At 39.0% G+C, this 24,734-nt stretch overlaps 1 protein-coding gene across 3 annotated transcripts; it reads left to right on the top strand.

The window, feature by feature from the left end:
* The first annotated feature begins 7 nt into the window (after positions 1 to 7).
* Positions 8 to 13,909, top strand: LOC101846341. Of its 3 annotated transcripts, none has more exons than XM_005094707.3 (7): positions 8 to 605; positions 4,096 to 5,751; positions 6,669 to 6,838; positions 7,322 to 7,469; positions 8,234 to 8,437; positions 10,536 to 10,693; positions 13,106 to 13,909. In XM_005094707.3, the coding sequence occupies exons 2-7, from the start codon at positions 4,104 to 4,106 to the stop codon at positions 13,253 to 13,255; spliced, it is 2,478 nt and encodes an 825-aa protein (XP_005094764.1). In that variant the 5' UTR covers positions 8 to 605; positions 4,096 to 4,103; the 3' UTR covers positions 13,256 to 13,909. The 3 variants fall into 3 exon arrangements, with proteins under 3 accessions (XP_005094764.1, XP_005094763.1, XP_012935930.1); XM_005094706.3 differs by lacking the exon at positions 8 to 605 and adding an exon at positions 655 to 743; XM_013080476.2 differs by lacking the exon at positions 8 to 605 and adding an exon at positions 670 to 1,029.
* Positions 13,910 to 24,734: the final 10,825 nt, after the last annotated feature.

The following is a 24,734-nucleotide window of genomic DNA, read 5'->3' on the forward strand; positions in this document are numbered from 1 at the left end:
TGGTTAGGCCTAGCTAATCGATCACGTGAGCAATGAAGATTTATCGATCACGTGACCAGGATTTTTCTAGGCATAGCCTAATTTTTATTTAGCTAGGCAGATCTAATTATTTGGCTCTTTCTTGGCCTTCGTACAACTGTTCAAACACTTTGTAACGTCAGTAGTCCAAGACTTAGTAAGTATAGATTCTAGCCAGCCTAGACGATTTATTGAGAACTGATGAGAATTTAACTGAGAGTGAGAGTGAAAATAAAAACCAACCCGTCTAGGCCTACACCCTTTTTCAGGCTGCGTCAGTCTGATAAAAAACCAACAAAAAAACACCAAACAAACTCAAATACATATATATCCTAGACTAATCAAAGCCATCTAGATTTCTAGACTAGATTTAGATTTTTTTTATAGTCTATTATTTCATGAAAAGTGAGGACATGCTCGTTGGGACAGGCCAATGAGATGAAAAACAAAATTGTGGATCTCTTTTTAGCCCATTTTATTTGAATCTTAGCCTAGGCCAAGGGCCTAATCTCAAACCCCCCAATGTCACTGGCGGCGTGATCGTGATCTGGCCAGCGGATGATGATACACGAGCAGCGAGCGAGCAGGTAGGCTAGGCTGGCGTATTGTTTTGCTTCAAGCTTGTATCAGTGAGTAGATTGTAGACGAAGATAATGTTTCTGTCTCAGCAATAATAATTAGATCTAGATCTTGAGATCAAGAAACGATGAGCTCGTTCCCGAAATGTAAGACAATTAGAACCTATAGGAGGCCTTCCAGACTTTTCCTTTTAGACTGTTTCTGTATCTTTGTGATCGTGTTTTTAGGCTAGGCTCTTCAACAGCGTCTTGAAGAAGTACTCAACTTCGGAGTTTGTCCCTGGTGGCTCGGGCCTAGATTTCTTGCTGTTTTGCACCCTTTGCATAAACACTAACTCACTAGATCTAGTCTAATACAAACGTAGAATCTAGCTGTGCCAGCACGGGAGTCAGGCCTGATGCATACCTCTCCCGGTCCCCTGCTATTTTGATGGTTTGTCTTTGCTTGAACGTTTGCCGTTTGCTGTGTTGTATAATATGTATTGTAGATCTCGGTGCTTTTTCGGTAGTTCCCATCCCCCTTATTTGAGCATACATCTTGATCTATACGTTTGATTCGCGGCAAGCAAAGATATCAAACCTAATAACTGCAAAACATTAAATTGTGGTAAAATTCAGGGGGGCATGCCTCCCTGAAAACCCCCACCATATTTTTGGCCCCTACTCTTGGGGCCAAAACCGGCGAATAACAATTGTGGGGTGGGAACTACCGAAAAAGCGCCTAGATCTCTAAGTCTAAATCTAGATCAGATGTAGAGTATAGATCTAGATCTAGATCTAGAATGTTTTTATTTTAGGTAGCGATATTTTGACGGCATACGGTCTGAAGGTCGTAGTTGATATTTCCATGGCATGCTGTATGAACATCGGAAGTGATACCTATACGGTATTCCGTCTTGAGTCTAAAGATCGGAATTGATATTTCGACGGCATAGAGGCTCTGCTTGAAGTGCATCAAAGCAAGAATTGAGTTTGTTTTCCAGGCAACGATTCGGGTAATCATCCCTACCCGACCCGACCCGATCCCATCCGCAAATGGGCCCCCTACTGTTGGAAAAAAAAGTCTTCTCTCCATTTTGCTTGCACAAAATAAATTGTGCATCTCTCACTCTCGTTACAATCACAAGCACAAAACATTTCATTATTGTCCATAATGCACAAAATGATAGCAAACATTGTTAACTAAACATACAGGTATCTTAAATTGTCTATAATGCGTTACTTATGGAAAAGAGATAGGCCTAGGCTTAGTTATAAAAATGGTCCAGATGTTCTGATTGGCTGAATATTTATGGGCCGTGGAATTATCTCTTTCGATTTTTCGACGGCCTGCCGTATAAATATCCACTTCCTTTTATTTTTGGCTCAACACCTTTTACATCCATTCAAAAACATATTCCTGCATGCATTGTACTGAGTTGAAAAACATTGATGAGAGGCACAAAAAATGTAAATTTGCAGTTTCCAGGGACACTCTTCAAGCTTTGTTGGAAATCACCAAACTTTGATGTTCATTTTCTGACTAATTTTACCTCGGACACCAGGTGACCTCCACCTGCATCAGTTGCAAATATATATTATATATATTCCATTCACCATTTTATTTAAGATAGATGGGTTCTTTCTTCATCAAATGCGAGGAAAATGAACAGGCATGAAGGTGATACCAATCTTATCCAAAAATTGACGAGCGCCTCATTCCTCCGCATCGTGAAACATGGCATGGTCATACGAGGGCGTGGGATACATTAAACATTTTCAGTTTGGTAGGAATTAACTTTTGATTTTGCCCAGGTGGCAGCCAAAGATTTCTCTTATTGATTTTGGACCACCAAGGAATCTTTAACGTGCGCAACTTGCACATAAGGGACATCCGAGATTTTTCGCCCTTACCCGAGAAGGCTACAAGGTGTTACATCCTACCTACCCTAAGATCAGGGTTTTTGCTGACAGACAGCAGTAAGGAGGAGCCAAAGAGTAGCAGAAGAAAGACTGCAAAAAGAGTCTGGAGCCCAGAAGGGAGGCAGAAAGTGAAGACGAAAGCAGATGACAGAACATAGGTGTTACAGTGCAAGAAAGGAGGTGAAAGGAGAAATTAGATTTTCCGTCAATGTCAGGTTTCGAACCTGGGACCTGTTGAATGAGACAAACACCAAAACCTTTAGACCAAGAGAGCGCCCCTATTCCTGCCTCTGATGTCCAAGGTCAATAGAGGTGAACAGGGAAAAGAGAAATTTATGGTATAATTTCACCTTTTTGCAAATTGGCAAAAAGGAAATTCGAAAGTTGGGACTCTTCAGGATGATCTATATATCCTTCCTAATTAAAAGCTTATTAAACATAAATATGTGGCAAGATGCTATGGAATCAGGTGTTTGTCAATTTTTGAGCATTTATGGAGTCACTGGCATCATCGTAGAGGTATGCGATTGAAGGTGGGGGTCGTTTGGTGTTGAAGGTAAATTAGTTAGAAATGGCCTCCCTAACGTTTGGTTACTTCCGAAGCTTGAGTGTCAGTAAAAACTATTTTGCATGCCTTTGATCAATGTTTTTCCTTAAATTCCAAACAGAAATGGACATAAAAGGTGTTGGGCCTATAAAAAAAAATGTGATAAAAATTGCCCAATGGGCTTAAAAATGTTTTTTTGATTTAGATTCTAGTTGTTTTGACGAGCGCCAGGTTTCACCACAATCCCTCACAAATTTTTATAGCGCTACAATGGTTTATTCTCTCTGTTGGACATGGAATTTATAGATTGTAGGCTATATATGACACTTATTGAATACTTTTCATTTACTATGAATAACAAACTAATTGGCTGTTGAGGTCCCCCCCCCCCCTCTATATTGTTGTCTCAAACATATTATAACTGCCATTCGCCCATTGTGTTTAAATTTAATACAATGTTGGATTCCTCACCATGATATTATTACAAGACTGTCTAGTCTAGTGTAAATCGTGTGATATAATTTCATTCTTCTGGCGGCACTTCAAAGGTAGTAAATTATCAATTTGCAACTTAAAAAATTTTCTTTGTTTAGTGTTGTATCTAAAGACAATTTATGCACGTAAAAACAAAGTTTTAGGTTTATTATACATTATAAAAAAGAAAAGATTTTTGACAAAATAATTTATTAGCTAACTGATAGTTGCGTTGTCGAGTGCTACAGTACTCTTTAATTTTCTAGCAAGTATCATTGTCATAATGTTAACTAACTGCGAAGGTGTTTTTATGGATTTGTGAGTCTGTGCTAAATTTCAAATAATTAATTTCATAAAGAAAGCTATACTTTCTAAAAGAGAGAAATTGTTCCTGTGGACCCACCATGGACCTGTGGGTGGTCAGCAAAGACATTGTCTGTTTAGTGTTGTTCATTCGAGTTGCAGGTACCCTGTCTGCTGTCATATATGCTTTTTATTTTGCTCCAGAAACAAAAACATTTCTTGACACCTTTTTTTCAGATATTTTAAGCTGATGTTCAGTTGTATCATCCTCAGATATAAAGATGGATGGAGATCAAGGTTTGCCAACTCTGTTGAGTCAAGGCTATGCCATCATAAATGACTTGAACAAAGCCTCTGATATGACTCAAAAGCAAAAAGTGCTTCAGAGGAATGGTTTACTGGCCAAAGCCAAAGCTAAAGACCTAATTAATAATTTACACAGAATGGTAGATGCTTTTGATACTCACCTTCAGACTTTCATTGGAGGTATAGTGACAGACAGAGCCAATGTCCTGGAGAGTCATTCCAATGAAATCATTCAGTGTGTTGATTACATTTCAAAACTCTGCATAATGGCAGAAAAAGTACTGAAGGATCAAACGAATGTCCCTGTTACTCAGACAGCTCTTGAAAGTGAGTTTTTAGGAAGCTTGAAAGAGTGTGATGAACTCAAGTATGTTGACTACAACACTTTCGTTTCGATTGACCTAGAAGTAGATCTTCAACAGTTTTTTGAAGCAACATTGGTCAAAATTGTTAGTAAAAATTCTAGAAATTTTGAGAAACATATTTTACATTCTCTTGGATTTGGCGATCTCTCAGAACACACTGATGGTGTTGCATCAAAAAAATTCCCTCTTGAGAAGCAGCTGTTCAATCAAGGTAGTTTTGAAACCAATGGAGTTCATGGCTCTGAAAGACAAGCAACTAAACGGCAACAGTCTGTGCTTAATAATAATGAGCCTTCCTCATTTCAAGGAAAGTTTGCCCTTGTGACTGACAAGACAGCGTCTGAGAGAGGGGAGGTCACCCATGCTGGAGACCCTGGCAAAGAAGTGGAACATGGTCTTTCCAAGAATTTTTCTCAGTGCAGCTTATCAGATGCATCTCTAAACATTCAAAACCACACACGGAAACATCCAGATGGTTTTCTTTCAAAGGAATTTTCTCAGTGCAGTTTGGAAGAGAAAGCTAAAAGCCACTCAGAGAAACTTTCAAATACCTTTGGAAAAGTCACCTCCCATATCACACCTGATGGATTAGTAAAAAAGGAGCAGAGTGAGAATGTTATTAATATGAAAGACGATGGCATTTTCAAACCAAAGGTTAATACTCTCACAGTCAGCAAACTTTCAAACAAAGTTCATCTGAGGCCTTGTTACATGGACCAGACTTCCGGCAGTTCGAGTGCTCAAACCCAAAAGAAATCTGATAAGTCATCCAGAGCAGATTGTCCAAATTGGAGAGAAGGCAAAATAGATCTGGCAGCCCATGATAAATCAGTAGCTTCTGCGAATTCTGCAATGGTGTCTGGAAAGCCTTTAGGAACTTTCGGTTCAAGACTGGATTCTAACAATTCAACTCATTTAAAGAAGAATCACACCCAAACAGAAGAGGAAGAGGAAAAAGTGAAGACTACAACTCTTCCAGCACCTGTGAACTTAATCACATGTGAGACTGTCATGGAAACTGTTGAAGATAAAAGACCTCCAAATCTGTTGACCACGAACCAAATATCATGTACTAAAAGTTATTTGTCACAGAAGAAGGAGGACATTGCTGTACCCCCTCTCTGTTCTCTAGTTACAGCACCGAAAGAAAGTTTGAATTCCAAGAAACAATCGCAGAGTATGCCCAAGAACGCCGATATTGCAGACATGAAGTTCAGTTTGAGGAGCATACTGTCGACATCTTTTGCTGGACCTAAAGGTAAGAGTATTTAAATACCACTTTGATCTTGTTAACTGCAAGTTTTATGTATTTTTGAGATTTAGCACAGAACATCATGTACAGTTATGATGGGGAGAAGTTCTGGAAACTGTTGTGGACAGTAGCTTCCATTTCAATGTGCAATCTCATGAGATGTGGGTCGTACGTGTGTAGAAACTGAAATTTTAAGTATTTTTGGAACTTCTCTTTGGTATTACTTTTTGCCTTTAGTATCATATATAGTCTGATAGTCTTCTGTAGGACTTGAAATGATTTGCAATTATGTGAGGCAGCATGGTGAAATCCGGCGCTGATCAAAAGAATGTAATAAAGAAAACCAACATTTTTCTGGCGGTTGGGAGATTTTTTTCCAAATATTCTTTTTTAGACTCAACACCTTTTTATGACCTTTTAAGAAAATATTTCTGTGTGAGGTTTACAGAAAAATGTTGATCAAAATCAAATGCACTGGAAACTTAAATTTGCAGTTCCCAAGGACTCTCTCTAATTTTACCTCTGACACGAGGCGACTCGAGATCTCGCCTCCTTGAATGGCAAATATCTTGACTTCTATTCGTGTTAGATGGATATTTTTTTGGGCCAAATGCAAGACAAATAAACAACGTTTAAGATGATACTAATAACTCCATTTGCCCAAAAATTGATGAGCACCTGATTTCACAACGTCGTGACACTTTATATCAGTTTCAGTTTACTTTATAAAACAAAGAAATTTCTAAGAATACCAAGTCTTGTCACTGATCTATGTTTCAAGAGAATTACACGACTCCTCTCTTTGTCAAACAAAAGAACATGACTATCACAGGTCAAGCAAAGTTCCATAATTCTTATATCTTTTTTTCTAATTTCCTTCTGCTTTGTTTGAATCTTTCATCCACAACCCTTGTGTCTTGGAGAGGTGAAAGGAACACTGGTGAAATGCGTGACTGGAGGACACAGCACCTCTTTTGATCACCCCACAGGACTGACTGTCAGAAGTGATGGTCTTTTGGTTGTGGCCGATACAGGCAATAACCGGGTCAAGGTCCTGCGAGATGATGAGTTGGTTATGTCTATTGGTGGTGAGGTAAAATTTTCTGGGTTATTGTATATATTTCAGTTTTGAAGGTGTCATTTTCTATTTGACTGTTTTTATTCCATTTTTTTTTTTACTGCCCGTTATGAAAAAAACAATTGCGATTCAGATATATCTATGGGGCTTTTTTCTTTGTGCAGTGAGTCATAGATTTTTATCTAATATCTGTAAAGATGCTCAAGGTTCAATTTTGGAATGTCTCTGCTTACAAGTTAGCGATAGTGAACAGTGCCAAGTCATTGTGCACTTTGTTCCCAGCTTACTAATTTGTAGTAAACTCTTATAAAATACTTCTTATTGATGTTATGGGCAACTATGTTGTGCTTTTAACACATCTTCACCTTTGAAAAGTTAATTTTCATAACTGAGATAGTTGTTAATCACTTGTAATTTAATAATCTAGAAAAGGCCCCCCCCCCCCCTTTTTTTATCCTTTTTTTTTCTGTATTGAAATTGTCTTTTTTTTTTTTTCAGAAAGACGTATCATTTCAGCGACCATCAGCTGTTGTGTGTGATTCTCTAGACAATATGTATGTGAAAGATGATCACTGTGTTCAAGCATTTGATGCTAGTGGCAAAAAGTTCAACACTTTTGGGCAAAGGATTTTTCAACATCCTTTTGGTGAGCATGATGGGCTGAAATAAAAATGTTATCTACTTTTAGTGTCACAGTTGTGACACTTCTCCCATGGAAAAGGTATGTTTTATCACCATTTCACTGGCTCTGCTGAGGGTTATATTCCCATACCCATATAATTTGCGTTGTGATCATTTTGCATGGGAAAGTCTGGAATGTTGGTTCCAACAGCAGACGTAGGACTGGATCAGGCAAAAAAGCTGAGGGGATATGTTTGAACTTGGCATTTAGATTATATTCACAAGTAAAAATACGTTCCTTCATGAGTTTTTACTGAAGAACAAACATCAAAGGATCAAAGGCAAAAATGAAAATAAAAGAAAGAAATTTGCAGTTTCCAAAAACACTCAAGCTTTTGAAATAACCAAATTCTGGCAGCCATTGTCTTGTTAATTTTACCTCTGACATCAGGAGACCCCCCCATCTTCTTCAATTGCAATTGTTTTGACTTCTATCAAGATAAATTGGTATTTCTTTTCAAAGTAGGGCAAATGAAAAGACATTGAGATGATATCAATAACTTTATATGCCCCAAAATTAACCTGATTCCACTTCATTATGACACACATTATTTTCAGGTCCAATCAAAAGGACTGGAATAGTTTTAAAAGAAAATGAGGTCTCTTTAAATGTTTTTGGTCAGGCAGATGAATTCTTACTGTAGTAATATAAAGCACTCCATACAAGTTATAAAAGAGTATAAGTATTGTTAATTCTTTGATTTTATGTTTATGGTTCATTTTTTTCAGGACTAGCTCTTGCCAAACCCACAAATAAGACTTGTGCTGTGTTAGTTGATGAAACTAGAAAGGCCCCAAAAGTTTTCAGCTACACTCTCGGTGAAGACAGGCTGGATTCATACAGTTATACGCCTTTGATGCAAGCTGGCACCCCTCTCAGTAAAGTGAGATTCCTGGCTGCACACAAGAACATGGTGCTTGCAAGTGATTTGGGTGAGTTTCACTGTTATGCTTTATATTAGATTGATATTAATAAATATTCTAAATGGGATTATATGGCCATTAGGAAGTTGTTGGATATTTTAATGCGTTTGCAGAAATTTGAGATTTGAATCTGAAGAGGGTGTGAATGAATGGTTCTATTCCTTCTTACAATGTTTCCTCTTAGATCATAAGGAGGACAGAACGAAACTTTGTGTTATTTTTTATTCTCTTCAATTCAGTTGTCTCTTGAAATACTGTCAAATACATGTTTGTACCTGAATACACTTGCCCACAGAGTATTCAAGCTACCAATAGTTTGCTTTGATTAAACTGAAATTCATACATACTGGATTTATTTTTGTTGTGTTCTTTTCTTGGAGTTGTGTCTTAGGGCCTAGAAAAGCTCTGGGAGAAAACTCATACAGTTTTTACAGTTTTGGGAATGGATGGAGGGAAGTGGCTGGAATTTTCAGCTTTAGACTTCTCCAACATTTAATATGTCTTATTGATTTCTGTGTACTTCAAGTTTATCACTTTTTAATGTACTGCCACTACCAGTCTTGTTCGTTAATTGACATTTTTGTATGTATTTTGCTCTTATTCATTTCCATTTTTGAAGTAGTCACTTCTTCCTGTACTCTACTGTCCTTCAAATTACTCTCTCTTTTTATCTTTTTGGGGAGGTGGAGGGTGGAGACTACTACAATCTTCAGTACAGAATATCTATTTTTCTATTCGCAAATGTGGCAACATCTGCAACATTTCTTTCATGAATCAATATATTGTACTAATGATAAGCAGAAAAAGTGAAATTGAGCTTGCAGTTCTTTTAGATCTCCTTCAGTGGTCTCATTAAGTACATGTAGCTCAGTTTCATTGAGAGGAAAGCTCTGTCTTTCACAATATTATATTTGAGTTTCACCGTATGATTTTTAGTATTTATTGTTCCGGTCTCCAAATAAAATCTTTAATTGAGAGTGAATTGTCAAATAATGATATGTGGAAAAAAACACTTAAATGAAGACTCAGTAAAAACATGCACTAAAGTAAAGTATGGGAACATTGATTGAATCTGTGTTGTTTACTGTGTTGTTCATGTATTGAATCACACATTTTTTGTTGCCATTTGATTTTAGTCTTTCTGTCTTTTCTGGCTGTTTACTGTCGTACTTCTTCATGTTTCCCTAGTTTGAAGGCAGGAAAGTGGGTGGATGACCAGTGTTATGGTGTGGTTTGCTCCTTCTTTCCTATCAAACATCTGTCGCCCCTGTATTTCCTCCTTTTTTTGTGTGTTTGTTACTCTCTTGTAACACATCAAATTTTCAGCACTTATATGATCTAATCCTGTTACAAATACCATAGAACTCTTGTTTAAACTTAACTCTTGCCGGACGTAACGCTGATATATCGGCGCGAGTCCATACCCCTGCGGACGTATCGCCGATATATCGGCAATGATGGGGTGCCTCACTTTTGTTTCATTTTAACATGATCTGTCATTTATAAGTACTTATCACTGTTATTGAAAACTTGGGAAAGGGTTTAGGAAATGAAAACATTTAGTTTCACTTTGTCAAAGTGTCGGTTTGGCAAAGAGCGAGTGAATTAGTTCTTGCGGTCTTGCATCAACAAAACGATGTATCCGGATTCAGTAGAAATATAACTCAAACAAAAATTGGAATATTGCTTTCAAATAAAAAGCTTCGCATTCAGAAATTTGTGGATTATGCTCTTGGCTTTATATGATACAATGTTTATATGTTGATTTGCTTTCACTTGTTTGGTGAGTGTAATTTTTTCCATTTTTCTCATCACCATCTCCTATTCTAACCCTTGTAATGCATGTCTATACTATATTCAAATTTAATCCTTTCTGTCTGTGTTGGAATGTATTCCTCATTCAATTTCCTTCCATTTGACATATCATATGTTAACTTTTGAGTTATGGTTAAGCTTATATATATGAAGTTATTTTGTATGTCACCTGTGTAGCTGAATCAAGCCACAAGTTAATTACTTCTAGACCCCCAAAAACTACGTCTGGAAAGAGTTATACAGAAGGCAGGAAATGAATGGCAGTCATTTTTTCATTCCACTTGGTCCACAGGCTCCAGTATGATGTACCTTTCTACTGTGGATGGGCAGTTTGTAAAAAGGTTTGGAAAGTATGGCAATGGTATCTGTGAGTTCAGAGAGCCATCTGGTGTTGCGGTTGATGCTGAAGGCAACTGGCTTGTAGGTGACAGCAAAAATAATAGAATTCAGGTAAGTGGGCCTAGTTCCTTGACTTTATTTGATTTAGTTTCGACATTTGCATTAACTTGACAGAAGTTGTTGCAGGTCCTATTTTTATATGTGTCAGGCTGATGCATTGTTTTCTGTTTTGTATGTTCTCAATTAAAAGAAAACCTCTGACTTCACATATAAGGAAAGCTTTCAAAATATGATTTAGATGATGACTATAGGTTGTTGATGCCTGTTTAACTCATTCGCTACGTATTATTTCGGCTTGTCGACGAATTTTTTCCACGAGGGCGAAATGAGATGATGACTAGCGCGCAGTTAAAAGATCTTTGGGGCCACACATTCTAATAAATATCAACATATTATATACCAAAATTTTCAGTATGGTTTGTAGAATATATCTGTAATGTTTATTTGTGTATTTTTCAACTTGAAAGTTGGTGGAAAAGCTTGACCCAAAAGTCAATGTTGTATTATAACCTATATTTTAAAATGGATACATTGATTGGAATGAAATCTAAGCTAGAATAACAGGTCGGTTTTTGAGCCATCAGGGACGGCTTGGTGTACGGAAGACACTTTCACCGCACCGCTGCCCACGGCTCGGCGTAGCGAATGAGTTAAACTGTCACAACTTGAATAATGTTTAAGGACCTATGCACCCAAGTCATAACTGTCTGTCAACTAAAATAAGTCTGTTTGTAATTTGTACAAATGAAATGCAGTCTCATTTGCTCGTTTTTTGTTTTTTTGTTTGAATAAAGAACATATGGACACAATAATGGTCATTTAGTGTTTGGAAAAAAGTATGACCGACCGCCAACAGAAGAAAAAAAAAGCAAGACATATGAGTGGTGCCCTCCGACCTCTTGCTCTGTCTCATGTTTGACAACTTCTCTATAATTATCTCTGTTTAAACGAAAACATGTCTAACGGGGAAATAGAAATAGAAATTCCTTTACCCAGAGAGACAGAAAATGTTTTGCCCACTCTGCCCTGATTTGAAATAAAACAACACGTTTGGTTCCATCGGCTCTAACCTTTGTTCTATACCGCTAGTGGCACTCCAGTACAGAAAGTTTCATGCGTAGCCAGAGGTGCGAGATGTGAAATTAATTTGACCAATGCCTGCCGCCCCTATCATACGGCCAGCCGAGAAAATTGTTCCTTAAATTTGTTGTTACATGTACTGGAGGGGTGACATTGGTCGACTGTTCTTATTACACCAATTGATGGGGCTAGGGTGGAAGCAAAGGAGAGAATGTTCAAACGCTTCTGTTTTAGGTCAAATATAGTTCCTGTGAAATGCAAGAACTGGTAGCAATGGATAAGTAGAATTGATGCATGTCATTACTTGAGAGGTGTGAAGTTTTGACCACTGCTTGCCAACCTGTAGTGCTGAGCAGTTCCGGCAAAACTGAGTTCCAGGGGTGGTGAGGAGACAAGGGCATCAGAAGTCGCCACATGCTTTTACCTCACTCTTGTGAGAGATGAGCCAGGACACAGAATCTCTTTGAAATTTGCCGCCATGCAGGATTAAACGTTTCGGGCAAATTTTTTCGAATAAATACTGAAGCTAAAATCTGATTTCATTTTTGGAATCAGCGTATCAAAATAAGCAAAGGTGTTCATGATGAGCCTGATTTGGTGCGATATCCATCCTTTTAATAAACATAATCTTTTTTTTTTTAATTGGTTGTTAATTTTGAACTTAATTGCATGTATCAAGGTCACCTAGTGTTTTGTGTTGTGCATCTGACCTCCCATCTTGTATACACTGCACGGTAACTGGGATTTTAGTTCCAAGGGCGCATCACACATTGTGTTAAATACTTGGTGTCGGCAGCTTCCCAGTACAGGTACTGGAGGCCTGGTGCCGGTACTGACACTGCCTACGGTAGTATTGGGAGTTCCGGTACTGGGGGCCAGTACCTGCCCAGCTCTACCGACCGGACAAGCAACCATTGATACCATCAGCTGGACTTCTGAAACCCCTTTCCATCTCCCCCTAAATTCCCGTATCAAAAGCAGAAAATGTCTGACTGTAAACTGAAGTATGTAACCTATAAAACTTCTTTCTGAATTGAAGGAGAAAAATTTGTAATTCATTTTGATTTGGCTTTCTTCCAGTCAAAATGAGACTGTTTTTGTTTATCCTCAAGCTGCCAAACCCCTTTCTCCCTCCCCCCTCTTCTCCCTAAGTGGAAAGTTAATTTATTTTGAGTGCTTTATTTGATTTTTTTTGGTAACATTTTCATTAATTCAAAATATGGTGTACTAGTACTATCCATTTGTTCATTTTAAAGTGTGTGTGTAAGATGTTACATTTTAGAATTATTTCAGATTTTGTTTCACCTGACTTGAATCATTTGATGATTTTTCTTAATTAAAATCTTTTATCCTTCGCCCACTGGCTCATCATCTGATTTGCAGGCTTTCACATCTGATGGTTACTTTCTGGCATCGGTCAACCTTGCTGCCTCCATCCGACGTCCTTCCGGCATTCATTTGACTTCAGATGGTCTCCTTTATATAATCAACTACCTGGACAACATGATTCAAGTTTTCAAGCTTCATTCTTGATTACAAGACATCACACTTTTGTTTGGGAATCTGAAAGAGAACTTTTCTCAGTAGTTTTTGTTTTTGGATGTTGGATGGTTTCTTCATTGAGATGCCAGTAATTGATCTAGAGTTGTTTTTCTTTTTCTCTCTTTTCATCTCTTTGTACATTCACTGCTTCTTTTTTTGTTGTGTTCAGTTCTAAAAACTGAATGTGTATGAATGTTGTTGTTTTTTTATATTTTTGTAGCTTTGAAGATATTTCTTCTGTCATTGAATGTTTTGTGCGAAGATTAGATTCTGATGATCTAACTATTGTATCAGTTTTGGTTCTGTGCTTAGAATATTTTTGTTATTAATGTTATGTTATAATTTTGAACAACTTTCTTGTTGTGGATTTTGATTTTGGTTTGCCTTTGTTTACATATTTTATGAGTAAACTTCTAGTGTGGACCAAAATGTTTTTACAAATACAATTTCTGGGGGTTTTCTTGTTTTTATTTCATCATTTTGGGGGGATATAATGACTCACCCCACCCATCTTATGTCTGTGTCAACTGTGAGGTCCCTGTTGTTGATACCTGTAAACCACCTCAGTAGTAAGTGGGTGCTCTGATGTGGTTTGCTTCTTCTTTCCTATAAAATATTCTTTCGTCTTTTCTATATCCCCCCTCCTTCTTTTTTGTGTTTGTTGCTGTCTTGTAACACCTGTAATCTTCGGCACTTGTATGACCTTATTGTGTTGCAAGTGCCCTAAAACACTTACTAAAACTTTTTTTAAACCCACCTCAGTAGCATGTCCTGTTATCCCCTCATCTCCGGCAAGCTGCTCCCAGCGTCTCTAAGTCATAACTACTGTGTTGATGAGCTGCTGGCTACTGCTCAGGCATATTCCTTTGTGATGACTTCAACGTCAAATTACTTTTCGGCAATTGCTGAAAGCAGGTCTCTTACACAGTGGTTTTATTCATTAGACGAAGAACTATCAAAATAAGTTCACTTTAATGACATATACATCTTCACTTTTAGATTTTGTACCAAACGAGAGCTCCAGCATTGGAGATAAAGAGTTAGGCAGCTTGTGGCAGTTATTGGTAAGCATGTCCCTAAAGTCTAGACACACAAGCTATAATAAATGTAAAATATAAGAAATAGCTTTTTAAAAAATTTCATAAAAACATTTGTTTGGGATATTAACAAATAACTTCAATATAATTACTTCCTTTTATGATGCAAAAGTCATTGCGTCATGCAAAATTCATCAATACCTGATGGTGTAAGTGGATGGTTAGCGGGTGCTCCGGTGTGGTTTGCTCCTTCTTTCTCCATGAAATATCCATCTTCCTTATCTTTCCAATTTCTTTCTCCATCAAATATCTATCATTCTTATCTTTCCTCCTTCTTTTTTTTTTGTATGTAGCCTCTAGTAACACTTGAACTTCGGCACTTATGTGACCTATTTGTGATGCAGCACTCATACTAAAGCTGATGCTGTAGCTCAACATGACTGTCTATGAGTATATTCTCTCTTTATGTTTCATCTTGTAATATTAAGCACTAATTTTTGTTATGTTTTGGAATGCGTACACTGATGGCAAAAGTTCAGAAATCTGTTTAAGAAATATTTAAAGTAATTTTGTTCATATTCCAATAATACAAAAAGTTGGAAAAAAATTCATTTGTTTTGCTTGAAAATATTTGCGTTTTTCCTCTATACATCAAGACTTTTGACACTTTGTAGCTATGCTGTTGGTATTTTGCCTTACTTGTATGCTGATTTTATTTTCATTATGATGAAACCTTGACACATCTGGTTTAGATAATGATCAGGGTCCATGATCATTGAGTTATTCTTGAATCCACATTTTGACTACAGGGATTCTGTCCTCATAATTAAAAACAATTTATTTCCATTTGTCTTTGCATAGGCTACTGAGTGTCTAAAAGAAAGAGAACCCATTAACAGGGCAATAATTTGTTCATCTTAGAACCAATTCCTACAAAACTTTGAGTCCAGGAAATTCAGTGAGGGGGGTGGGGGTGGAAGGAGTTATGCTGTTGAGATCTGGTTGCCAGTGAGATGTGATCACTCCCCACTGTATGAATTCTCATCATAGCATAGTTTGACTTTTTGTGGGTCTGTCATATTGATGGTAACAGTTGCAAACTGTGGAGATCCAGATTTACCAATTTCAAGAAAAAATGTACGCAAATCAAGCTTGCCAGAAAATAGATGTACACTCATTTGGGCCGACGTCATGTTTGTAATTTTCACTCTGTAAGCTTGCACCAATTATTTTTTTAGAGAATAATAAAACTGTCCCCGTCGTTTTATGCAAGAAAAATTCTGAAATTATGCAAAATGACCCCAAAAATGTGAAATTTTGCGATTCTGTTAATTTTAACATAGAATGATAAAGGAAAATAATCAGAAATTATGCAAAAAGTGATCAAATTTTGCTAAATTATGTGGGGTGCATAAAACCACGGGGACAGATAAAACTTGAACTAATTACAGACTCACACGGTTTGCAGCTGTTACCTTTGATATTGTAATGACTTGTACAAGAGAACTGAAGGACTCGATTTCTTCACAAGTTGTTTGAATTGTAAAAGCTGTTTTGAATTTCATAATGGTTATGAGGATGTTATTAGAATACCGGTAGTAAAAAGCTTCACAACTTCTAAATAAATGTAATGTCTAGTGTTTCCTCTTCTTGATCACCCTTTCTTCTCATCACAGACACACTACAGGCTTTTTACTGCTTGCATGCAGTGAGTGTACAGCTCATTTTTTGGCTTGGAACAGTCATGCTTTTGGTGACATGCAGATGTATGATTGTTTTTCTCTTTGTTTTTGTGTCACTTGATGACTTTGTTTTCCTATATGGGGGGGGAGAGAGAGAGAGAGAGAGAGAGAGAGAGAGAGGTGTTTGGGGGGGGGGGGGTTGTATTTTTTTAAAGGGATGAGGGTATTGTGAGAGGAATTGCTGAAGATCTCATCAGCTGAGAACTGGAAGTGATGATGTCCAAAGTCCTAGTTTAAAAAAAAAAAAGAAATGGATTTATATGCTAAGCATTAACAGCAAACATTTGGACATATTTAGACACATAGGGAATTGTAACTGTGATTAAGATACTTAGCAGTTGACTGATTTGACAGGTGTTACAGGATATCGTTGGAATTCCTCTATTTTGATATGAAATCTAACAACCACCTATCCAAGACAATCACCTGCATGTACAACCACTTCCCACTTCCTCCTTGAGTTTTTTTAATGACACTGTCCAAGAGAACCACCTGTCTAAGATAACCTCTGGGTGGTTGTTTTAGACAGGTTCAACTATATTTGGTATTTTAGTCAAATGGGCGTGTTTACTTCAGGCTCACTGCGATTGATATGTTTTCCTTAATTTCATTGATTTTTTAATATGTTTTTGTAGACTTCTGTGTACAGGCTATCACTTTTGCACACCTTTATTTAGATCGAAACTTGTTTTTCTATTCTTATTTGTGTCATGACTTGGTGGAATAACTTCAATGAGGCTCTCGTCAATTTTTGGGCATATGGGGTTATTAGTATCATCTTCAGGCCTGTTCATTTTGCCTTTCTTTTGGTGAAAAAAGTCCTTCCATGTTGAATAGAAGTCGAGATATTTGTGAATGAAGGAAGTCAGGTTCCCCTGATTTCAAGGGTAAAATTAGCCAGATAACTGCCGCCAAAGTTTAGTAACTTCCATAGCCTGAGAGTCCTTGGAAACTGAAAATTTGCATTTTTTGTGCCTTTGGTCAATGTTTTTAACTAAAATCAACATGAAAATGTGTTTTTCAATTGACATATAAGGTGTTGATCCCAAAAAGAAAATTAGAAAAAAATTGACAATCAGCCAAAATAATTCCGAAATTTCTCTAATCTCTTTATTTTGACAAGCACCTGATTTCACCACGATGCCTCACATTTATTTGAATTGAAAAAAGAATGCTTTTTCAATTTTGTAATTCAACCATTTAATGTGGTTGGTGAAGTTGTTTGAAGAACGAATGAAACTTTCTGTCAATTGTCTGGCAGTGCACCGAATCATGAGTTTATGAACTTCTTTTGAACCAGTGTGGAAGACAAATTTGCAAGTGTTCGTTTTAAGTTCTTGCTTTATGGCAGGTAAAACTCTGTCACCTACATTCCTTGATTGCTTTTTGTTGTTTTACTCCTGTGATCAGGACTTCGTTTTTGTTTGTTTTTTTTAACCAACTGGTCATATCCAGAATCCATTAATTCAGGTAATACCAGGTACCTTGTTTTCCATTTTGATGACAAAATTACTTTTTTTAAAGCTAATAATAAATATATTTTGTTGAAAATGTGTAACTTTTCTTCTTCAATTCCTTGTGACAGTCTCTGAGCTTCATCTGTGATGTGAGTCTCAAAGTTTAGTTTATTTCTCTGGTTTTCTTTCTCACAAGTTTGAGTGGTTGGAGGATGTCAGTGGTAGGTCGTAGTTCTCTTCTCTCCTTCTTTTATTAAATTCCTGTTTCATATGCTGTCCTTCACTCCTGCTTCTTCCCTGTACTTGATTATGTTTATTGGGCAATTAATTAATGTGCTTCTCTTTACTCCAGCAAACAACAATTCTTTACAAGTGATGTTGTTTGGTAGTTCCTTTATTTCTGTTGATTCCAAATCCTTTGTGAGACCCTAATGGTGTAGCCTGAGGGTGATTGGTGGGTACTGTGGTGTGATGTTCCTTGTTCCTTTTTCATGTCGCTTTTGCCCAGGCTGGAGGGCACCCCTGGTAGGTTCTACCAGAGAGTTTACTCTCTGGTCCTACTTCTTTACTTTCTTTCAGGGATGTCAACCCATTTGGCTCGGTCTTATCAGGGACGGGCATGTGGATGGTTGGTGGGTGCTCTGATGTGGTTTGCTTCTTCTTTCCTATCAAACAGCTATTGTCCTTTTCTCACCTCCTTCCTTTTTGTGTATGTTATTCTCTTTTAACCCATCTATTCTATGTCACTTATATGACCTTATTGGGTTACAAGTGCCGTAAAGCTCATATTAAAACTAAAACAGAGGCGAACATTATGATTAAATTAAGAGATTCCACCTCTTTAATAACCTAATAGTGCTGATAATGGCATTAAACCCATGCACTTATTTTACTTTAATCATACGTGTACAATGTAGTAGGTTCTGTTTGCCATCACGGTTGACTCTCCACAAACCTCTGGTTATTGACTCTGTTTTCATTCAGTCTGTTGAAAGTTTTGTGTCAGTGACTGACAAGCCTCAGCAAATTGTTTTCAATCATTACTCTGCTAGATTCACGTGAAGCTGACTAAGGGCGAATAGAGAAATGTAAAGACTCCCATTAAAGTTTAAACTGGAAAGAACAGCAAACCAGGGGGTTTTCATTGGAGCTGGCATTGTTCTGTACAGTTGTGTAGGTAGGTCGTGTTCGAGTCGCCACAGTGGCTGGAGTAAAGTTACATTGTGGTATTATTTACTTGTTCGGTAAAGTCAGCTCCGGAAACGGACCTCGTTCACCGATTCAGACGCTCACAAGTTCGGGGCTTGTCCAAGCACCGGTACAGTTTGTGCTGGCGCTGTGTGGGAGCGGAAGAGAAAACAGCTCCAAGATTTGATGGCTGGCTGTATGATCAATGGTCTATGACCGGTACACGAAGACATGCATATGCACACACAGATACACCATAGGATCTCTCCCTCCCCCCCCCTCTCTCTCTCTTCTCTCTCTCTCTCTCTCTCTCTCTCTCTCTCTCTCTCTCTCTCTCTCTCTCTCTCTCTCTCTCTCTCTCTCTCTTTCTCTCTCTCTTACCCCACACACATACAAACGCAACGTGCGCACATCATGCCGTCCTTTGTAAAAAAAAAAAGTTCTCTCTTCAAAATCTACGTATGATATTATTTTTCCACACGTTTAGCGTCTAAAGACATACTAATTTATATGTAACCTTTACAATTATTAGCCATTCTTTGTGGGTCGATAGCGTAAAAAATTTCCCTTGGAAAAGGATATTTATCAATATCAAAAGCTGTCAAGTGACAATTATTATTCCGTCGTCACAGCCGCGCTTTCTCTTTGTGTCAGTTCCCCAGGTCGAGCCAGCTGTTTGCGGCCTTCCTTTTTCCCATCACGTGATCTGTACATCTAATTACCGATACTTGAAGCTTGTCTTTAATGATCGATATGACTTATTTCCTGTCATTTCCATGCCATCGATCTGCAGTGGTGGTTAAAGCTGAAAGGTATCGTTTGTAGTTCCTTCGTCTTTGCGATCTCTATTATTGTTTGTTTATATGACTACCGTTCATTTCTTCCCAGTACCAGTGCCGTTTGTATTGTAATTGTAAGGCTTCCATAGAACAATTGTGGTTCTTCTTTCTCTTTTCTGTCTTTTCTTTCTTTCTTTTTCAAAGCCCCCCCCCCCCCCCCCCGGGCCACCCTCCCCCTCTCTCGTGTCTGCAGGAACACTGTCTACTTTTTTCTAAGTTGTGTCAATTTGAGGAGAGGGGGGGGGGAGACACACAAACATTTGTTTTTTAATATTAAAAAATACATCGAGGCTGTGCAGTGGTATGTTGGTTAGGCTCGTTGCTGGAGCACGGAGGGTTGGAGGGTTCGATTCCCGACAAGTAATAGAGTGGGTGGCTGGAGGACGCCACTGGTAGGTCCTCAAGTTCTTTACTTTCCCTCTGCCTGTCTGTCTGTCTTTCCGTCTGTCTGTCTGTCTGTAGGTCTTACTTTTCCCCGCGCTAAATGACAATTGGTTTGTCGGTGTTGTTCTGTTTACTCAAACAAACAAACCCGACGAGAGAAGCTATTCGATTAAGTACCTGCTTCTGTCTGCTGGTATATAACATAACTTGTCTCCCTCCACAAGCGGCGGCGCTTGCACACAGGGCCGAAACAGCAGTCCTCTCAAAATATCTCAATTGTGTCGATGGGGACGTAAAAACTAGAAAGACAACGATTACATGTGTTGAGGATGTGTTCAGCCTTACTTCTTACCCTTCAACAAGATCACTAACTTATAAAATAAAGCCCAACATGTTTAATCATACCACCCTCCTAAATCAAGAGCAAAGTTCCTGTATACCTATTTATCGGGCAGGACACCATTAGCGCCCCAGCGATCAAACACGGGACCCGCCACACCGTACCCGGCGTAGATCCGTTGACGTGTGGAAAACAATGAGCACAGGGAAGGAAAAACAAACATTGTCTCCACCCACCCACTGAAGGCGGTGACGGTGGCGGGGGCGGCCGCGCGTGACGAGATCTTGTTCTCCCGCAATAACAACATTACAAGCCTGTATTGTGCTCTTCCCCTCAAGTACCCAGACATGACTGGAATCATGAAGTAGGCATTTGGAGTGAGGAAGTGTGCGTGTTGGGGGAGGGGGGGTGGAGACTACGAGATCACGTGGTGTCTCTCTCTCTCTCTCTCTACCAACAGAAGCAGTCGAGGCAGAACATGTCGTGGCTGCAGACCACTGGAGCTTGGAATGTGTACAAGTTGTAGCACAAATTTTCTACATTTATCATAATTATACGTGAATATAAACATCATACATGCATTACACACGACATTCTTATATACATTATCTAATTATATTTGTCGACAGGGCCGTATCATGATTAGTGAAAATAAACGCCTTTTCCCAAGAGTATGGGACAACCAGTCGCTACCTCAGATTTACAAGGTTCTATCTGACATTTTGGCCGTTTTGAATTACTAAGACCATGAGTTCAGAAACCAAACGCTCTGTAAGTTCTATCAAAATCGTTAGATTATTCGGAGTCGTTATTCGGGTATTCAAAGTCAAAGAAATGCATTCCGAAAAGGGTGGCATGTTATGAAACTCAAAATCTTTGGCGTCAAATGTCTCAAAACTAGGTTTTGGGCAGATAGTGTAAATCTGATGTGGCGCAGTGTCTTACGATAAAGCGCTTCGCTGTCACATGTAGGAGACCCTAGTTCGACTCCTGAGAATTAGAGTATTTAGAGGGGAGGCATTTTCGTCGAGTATCTCTGTCTTTCTGCTAGGATGTGGGATACTGTTTGGCAAGTACCGTATCTTTCCGTCTTTCTGCTCTAACAGGCCGGGTCGAAACAGCCCGCCTCCTGGTCATCATCATTGCCTTTCTCACCCTGGATCAGGATATAGGCCACGAACAAACACTTTCCACTTTTCCCTGTCCTGGGCTAGTCGCTTGATGTCACTCCATGCCTTCCCACCTTTCTGTACATCCATTTCCGTGAGTCTTCTCCAGGTTCCATGCGGTCTTCCCCTTGATCGTTTACCCTGTGGGTTCCAATCTGACACTTTCCTTGTTATGCAGCTGCTTGACTTCCTGAAAGTGTGTCCAATCCATCGCCAACGCTTTCTTCCCACCTCATCTCTGACTGGGCTCTGTCTCATTCTTCTTAATATTTCCTCGTTGGTGATCCTGTCTATCCATCTGATCCCCAGTAGCTTTCTCAGACACTTGTTCAAGAAAACCTGGATCCTCCTTATGCACATATGAGATGCGTTCCATGTCTCACATCCATACAACTACACTGACTTCACATTTGAGTTGAACATTCTCAGCTTTGTCCGTAGTGAGATATCCCTGGTCTTCCAAATCATCTTCAAAGAAATAAATGCAGTCTGTGCCCTTCCAATGCGGGCCTTTATTTCAGCGCCTAATCCTCCCTCTCTGTCACTTTCGCAGTGTATTTATCCTTAGGACTTTTGACTTTCGGCTCGCCTCCTGAATGGTCCAAATTATGTCGAGAGGGTGTAAGACTTTTGCAATTGCAATTATATTACAAGTATTTTGATGAATACCCCCATCCCTCATTTATAAGCACCCCTCTCCACCACTTAGAGAGAAATAAGATATGCATTCATTTACCGTTTAACTGTTTTACATGTATCTACCCTAATCCTCTTGTTAAAATCAACCTCTTTCGTCTTGTCCTCAAAGACATTCACCCCCTCCAGAAGAAAAAAAAAAGAAAAGAGTGAGAGACAACCCATACGCTAAATTAACCATAATCCTACTGGAGTGATAATCAATAACAACCGGACAAGCAAAAAAACCCTTTCAGCAACACGCAACACAATACATAATGAGTGTATGCACGCACTATAATCTCTGAGATCTGCCCAAAAATAATGTGCTGGGAGGTTCTCCCTTTTCTTCTGTGGAGAAGATAAAAATATCCCTTTTCATCGATAGAAAATACAGTTATATTTACTTTACACCCCAATTCTGCAGCAAAATACAAACAGGGTAGTGCCACACCAATACATGTCGACGCTATCGACTCGCTCAGGAGGTCTGCTCATACTTGTGCTAATAATGTTGAAACAAACGCACTCTGGGCCCCCGGGGAAATGCCCTCTTCCAGGTCCCCCCCCTTTAACACGTGCGGGGGTAACCCCAAAAAAAAAACCCCCATACAATTTTTAAAAGGCGCAAAAGTTTTAAAATTTCTCTCTCTCTCTCTCTCTCTCTCTCTCTCTCTCTCTCTCTCTCTCTCTCTCTCTCTCTCTCTCTCTCTCTTTCTCCCCCACCCACCCCCACCCACCCCCCCATTAATTCCCTCCTTAATTAGTTCCCCCCTTTTCTTTCATTTTCTGTCTTGTCACCCAACCCCCCCCCCCCCCCCCCGGCCTTCCTCCTGATAACTATCTCGTCCTGTATAACATAGTTGGCCAACCATAGATCTAGCAGTTAGATGGATGGTCGCTGGGAGGTGCCCTTTAGCAAGACACGATAAGCCAACTAAAAAACAAAAAAACAACTTCAAACAAATACAGGACGCTGTACAGAGGCCACCAGCAGTGGTCTGTTGATTGTCTGTATTTGTGTCGTGTCATGTGGCACGTAAAGTCGAATATAAATTATTGAATCCATCTATTTATGTGTGCTTGTGTTTCATTGCAAACCAAAATTTCCCACTTTAAAAAGTGGTGTTAGATTATATTGTGTATGAGCGCCAGCTACTCTCTAACGAAGGTCAATTCTCCGAAAAGGATAACGGAAAAGAATATTTATTATTATCATTGTTTTACGACACGATATATATGGAATCAGGTGCTCATCAGTTTTTCGGTATGGAGTTAGTGGTATAATCTTAAAGTTAGTTTATTTTCTTGCGTTTGTTTAGAGAAATCATCATCTATCTTGAATAGAATTCGAGAAATATTTGCGGTTGAAGGGGGTGGAGATCGCCTGGAGTCAGTCGTAAAATTGGCGAGAAAATGGTTGGAAACTGCAAATGTACTGTTTTGTGCCATTGATGAACTTTTATCAGTAAATCAACACAGAAGTGTGTGTGTGTATGTGTGTGTGTGTGTGTTTGTGTGTGTGTGTGTGTGTGTGTGTGTGTGTGTGTGTGTGTGTGTGTGTGTGTGTGTGTTTTAACAGACAACAACGTTGTTGGGCCAAAAATAAAAAGAGGAGAAAAAAAATCGACAAAAATTGCTCGAACGGACTGAAAAATGCCAGTTTCTTCGATATCACTATTTTGACAAGCGCCTGGTTTCACCACGACACCCCACTTGGTCTGGTGTTGATAATTGCAGCAACTGAGGCCTGTAATATCGTACGTGGTCCCAAACGGGTGGCGAGAGCGTTGTTGCTGCCACTGGCCGTTCACGGCACTGACGGACTGCCTGGTACCCGAGACAAGACGTTCCAGATCAACCCGCCTCTCACTCCCACAGTCCCACCACCCCCTCCCCCTCTCTCTCTTCTCTCTCCTCTCTCTCTCTCTCTCTCTCTCTCTCTCTCTCTCTCTCTCTCCGCCTCTTGTTATTCCTCTGGCAGCCCCAGCACAGTTACCTTGTTTTGGTCGAACAGTGGGGAGAATCGACCTAACGAGGAAACCCGTGTTCAAACCTTGGAACAAGGCACATTAATAATTTTGTTTTACTCGGTCTCTTTCTCTCTGTCCCTTCTCTCTTTCTCTTTATGGGTGCGTTGTAGTTACAACTGCCACTGGACCATATAAAGCTGGCTCTTCCTGTGATCTTCAAAAAGTCAAATTCATAAACACAAAAATGTTGAGAATTCGAACGTAAGAGGACTGCAGGTGGGTAGACCCTATTTGGTTACCGGTTGTGCTCTATGCCATACTCAAGTCATTATTATGGATCTATACGTTCTTGTACTGACCGTCTAGTTATGGATCCTTTGTAAGATACATGTACTTATAGAGTCCAGTTAACAAATACTTTTTTGTCTTACTTAAAGCTAGATACGTGTCTCTAATCTGTCTATCAAGAGATTTTTCCCTCTTACTCTTTCCATGTGACAAGATTTTTTGAAATACCCGTTGATTTACGTGTGTACGTGTGTATGACCAACCTTTTCTCCTTGTTAAACTGATGATGGCCAACTGTAAACTATACCGTGCCGCCCCCCTTTTCTATCTCACCCCCTCCCCTCTGTCTCTGTCTGTCTGTCTGTCTGTCTGTCTGTC

The sequence above is a fragment of the Aplysia californica genome, unplaced genomic scaffold (genome assembly GCF_000002075.1).
Source record: "Aplysia californica isolate F4 #8 unplaced genomic scaffold, AplCal3.0 scaffold00088, whole genome shotgun sequence".
NCBI classification, from domain to species: Eukaryota; Metazoa; Mollusca; class Gastropoda; order Aplysiida; family Aplysiidae; genus Aplysia; species Aplysia californica.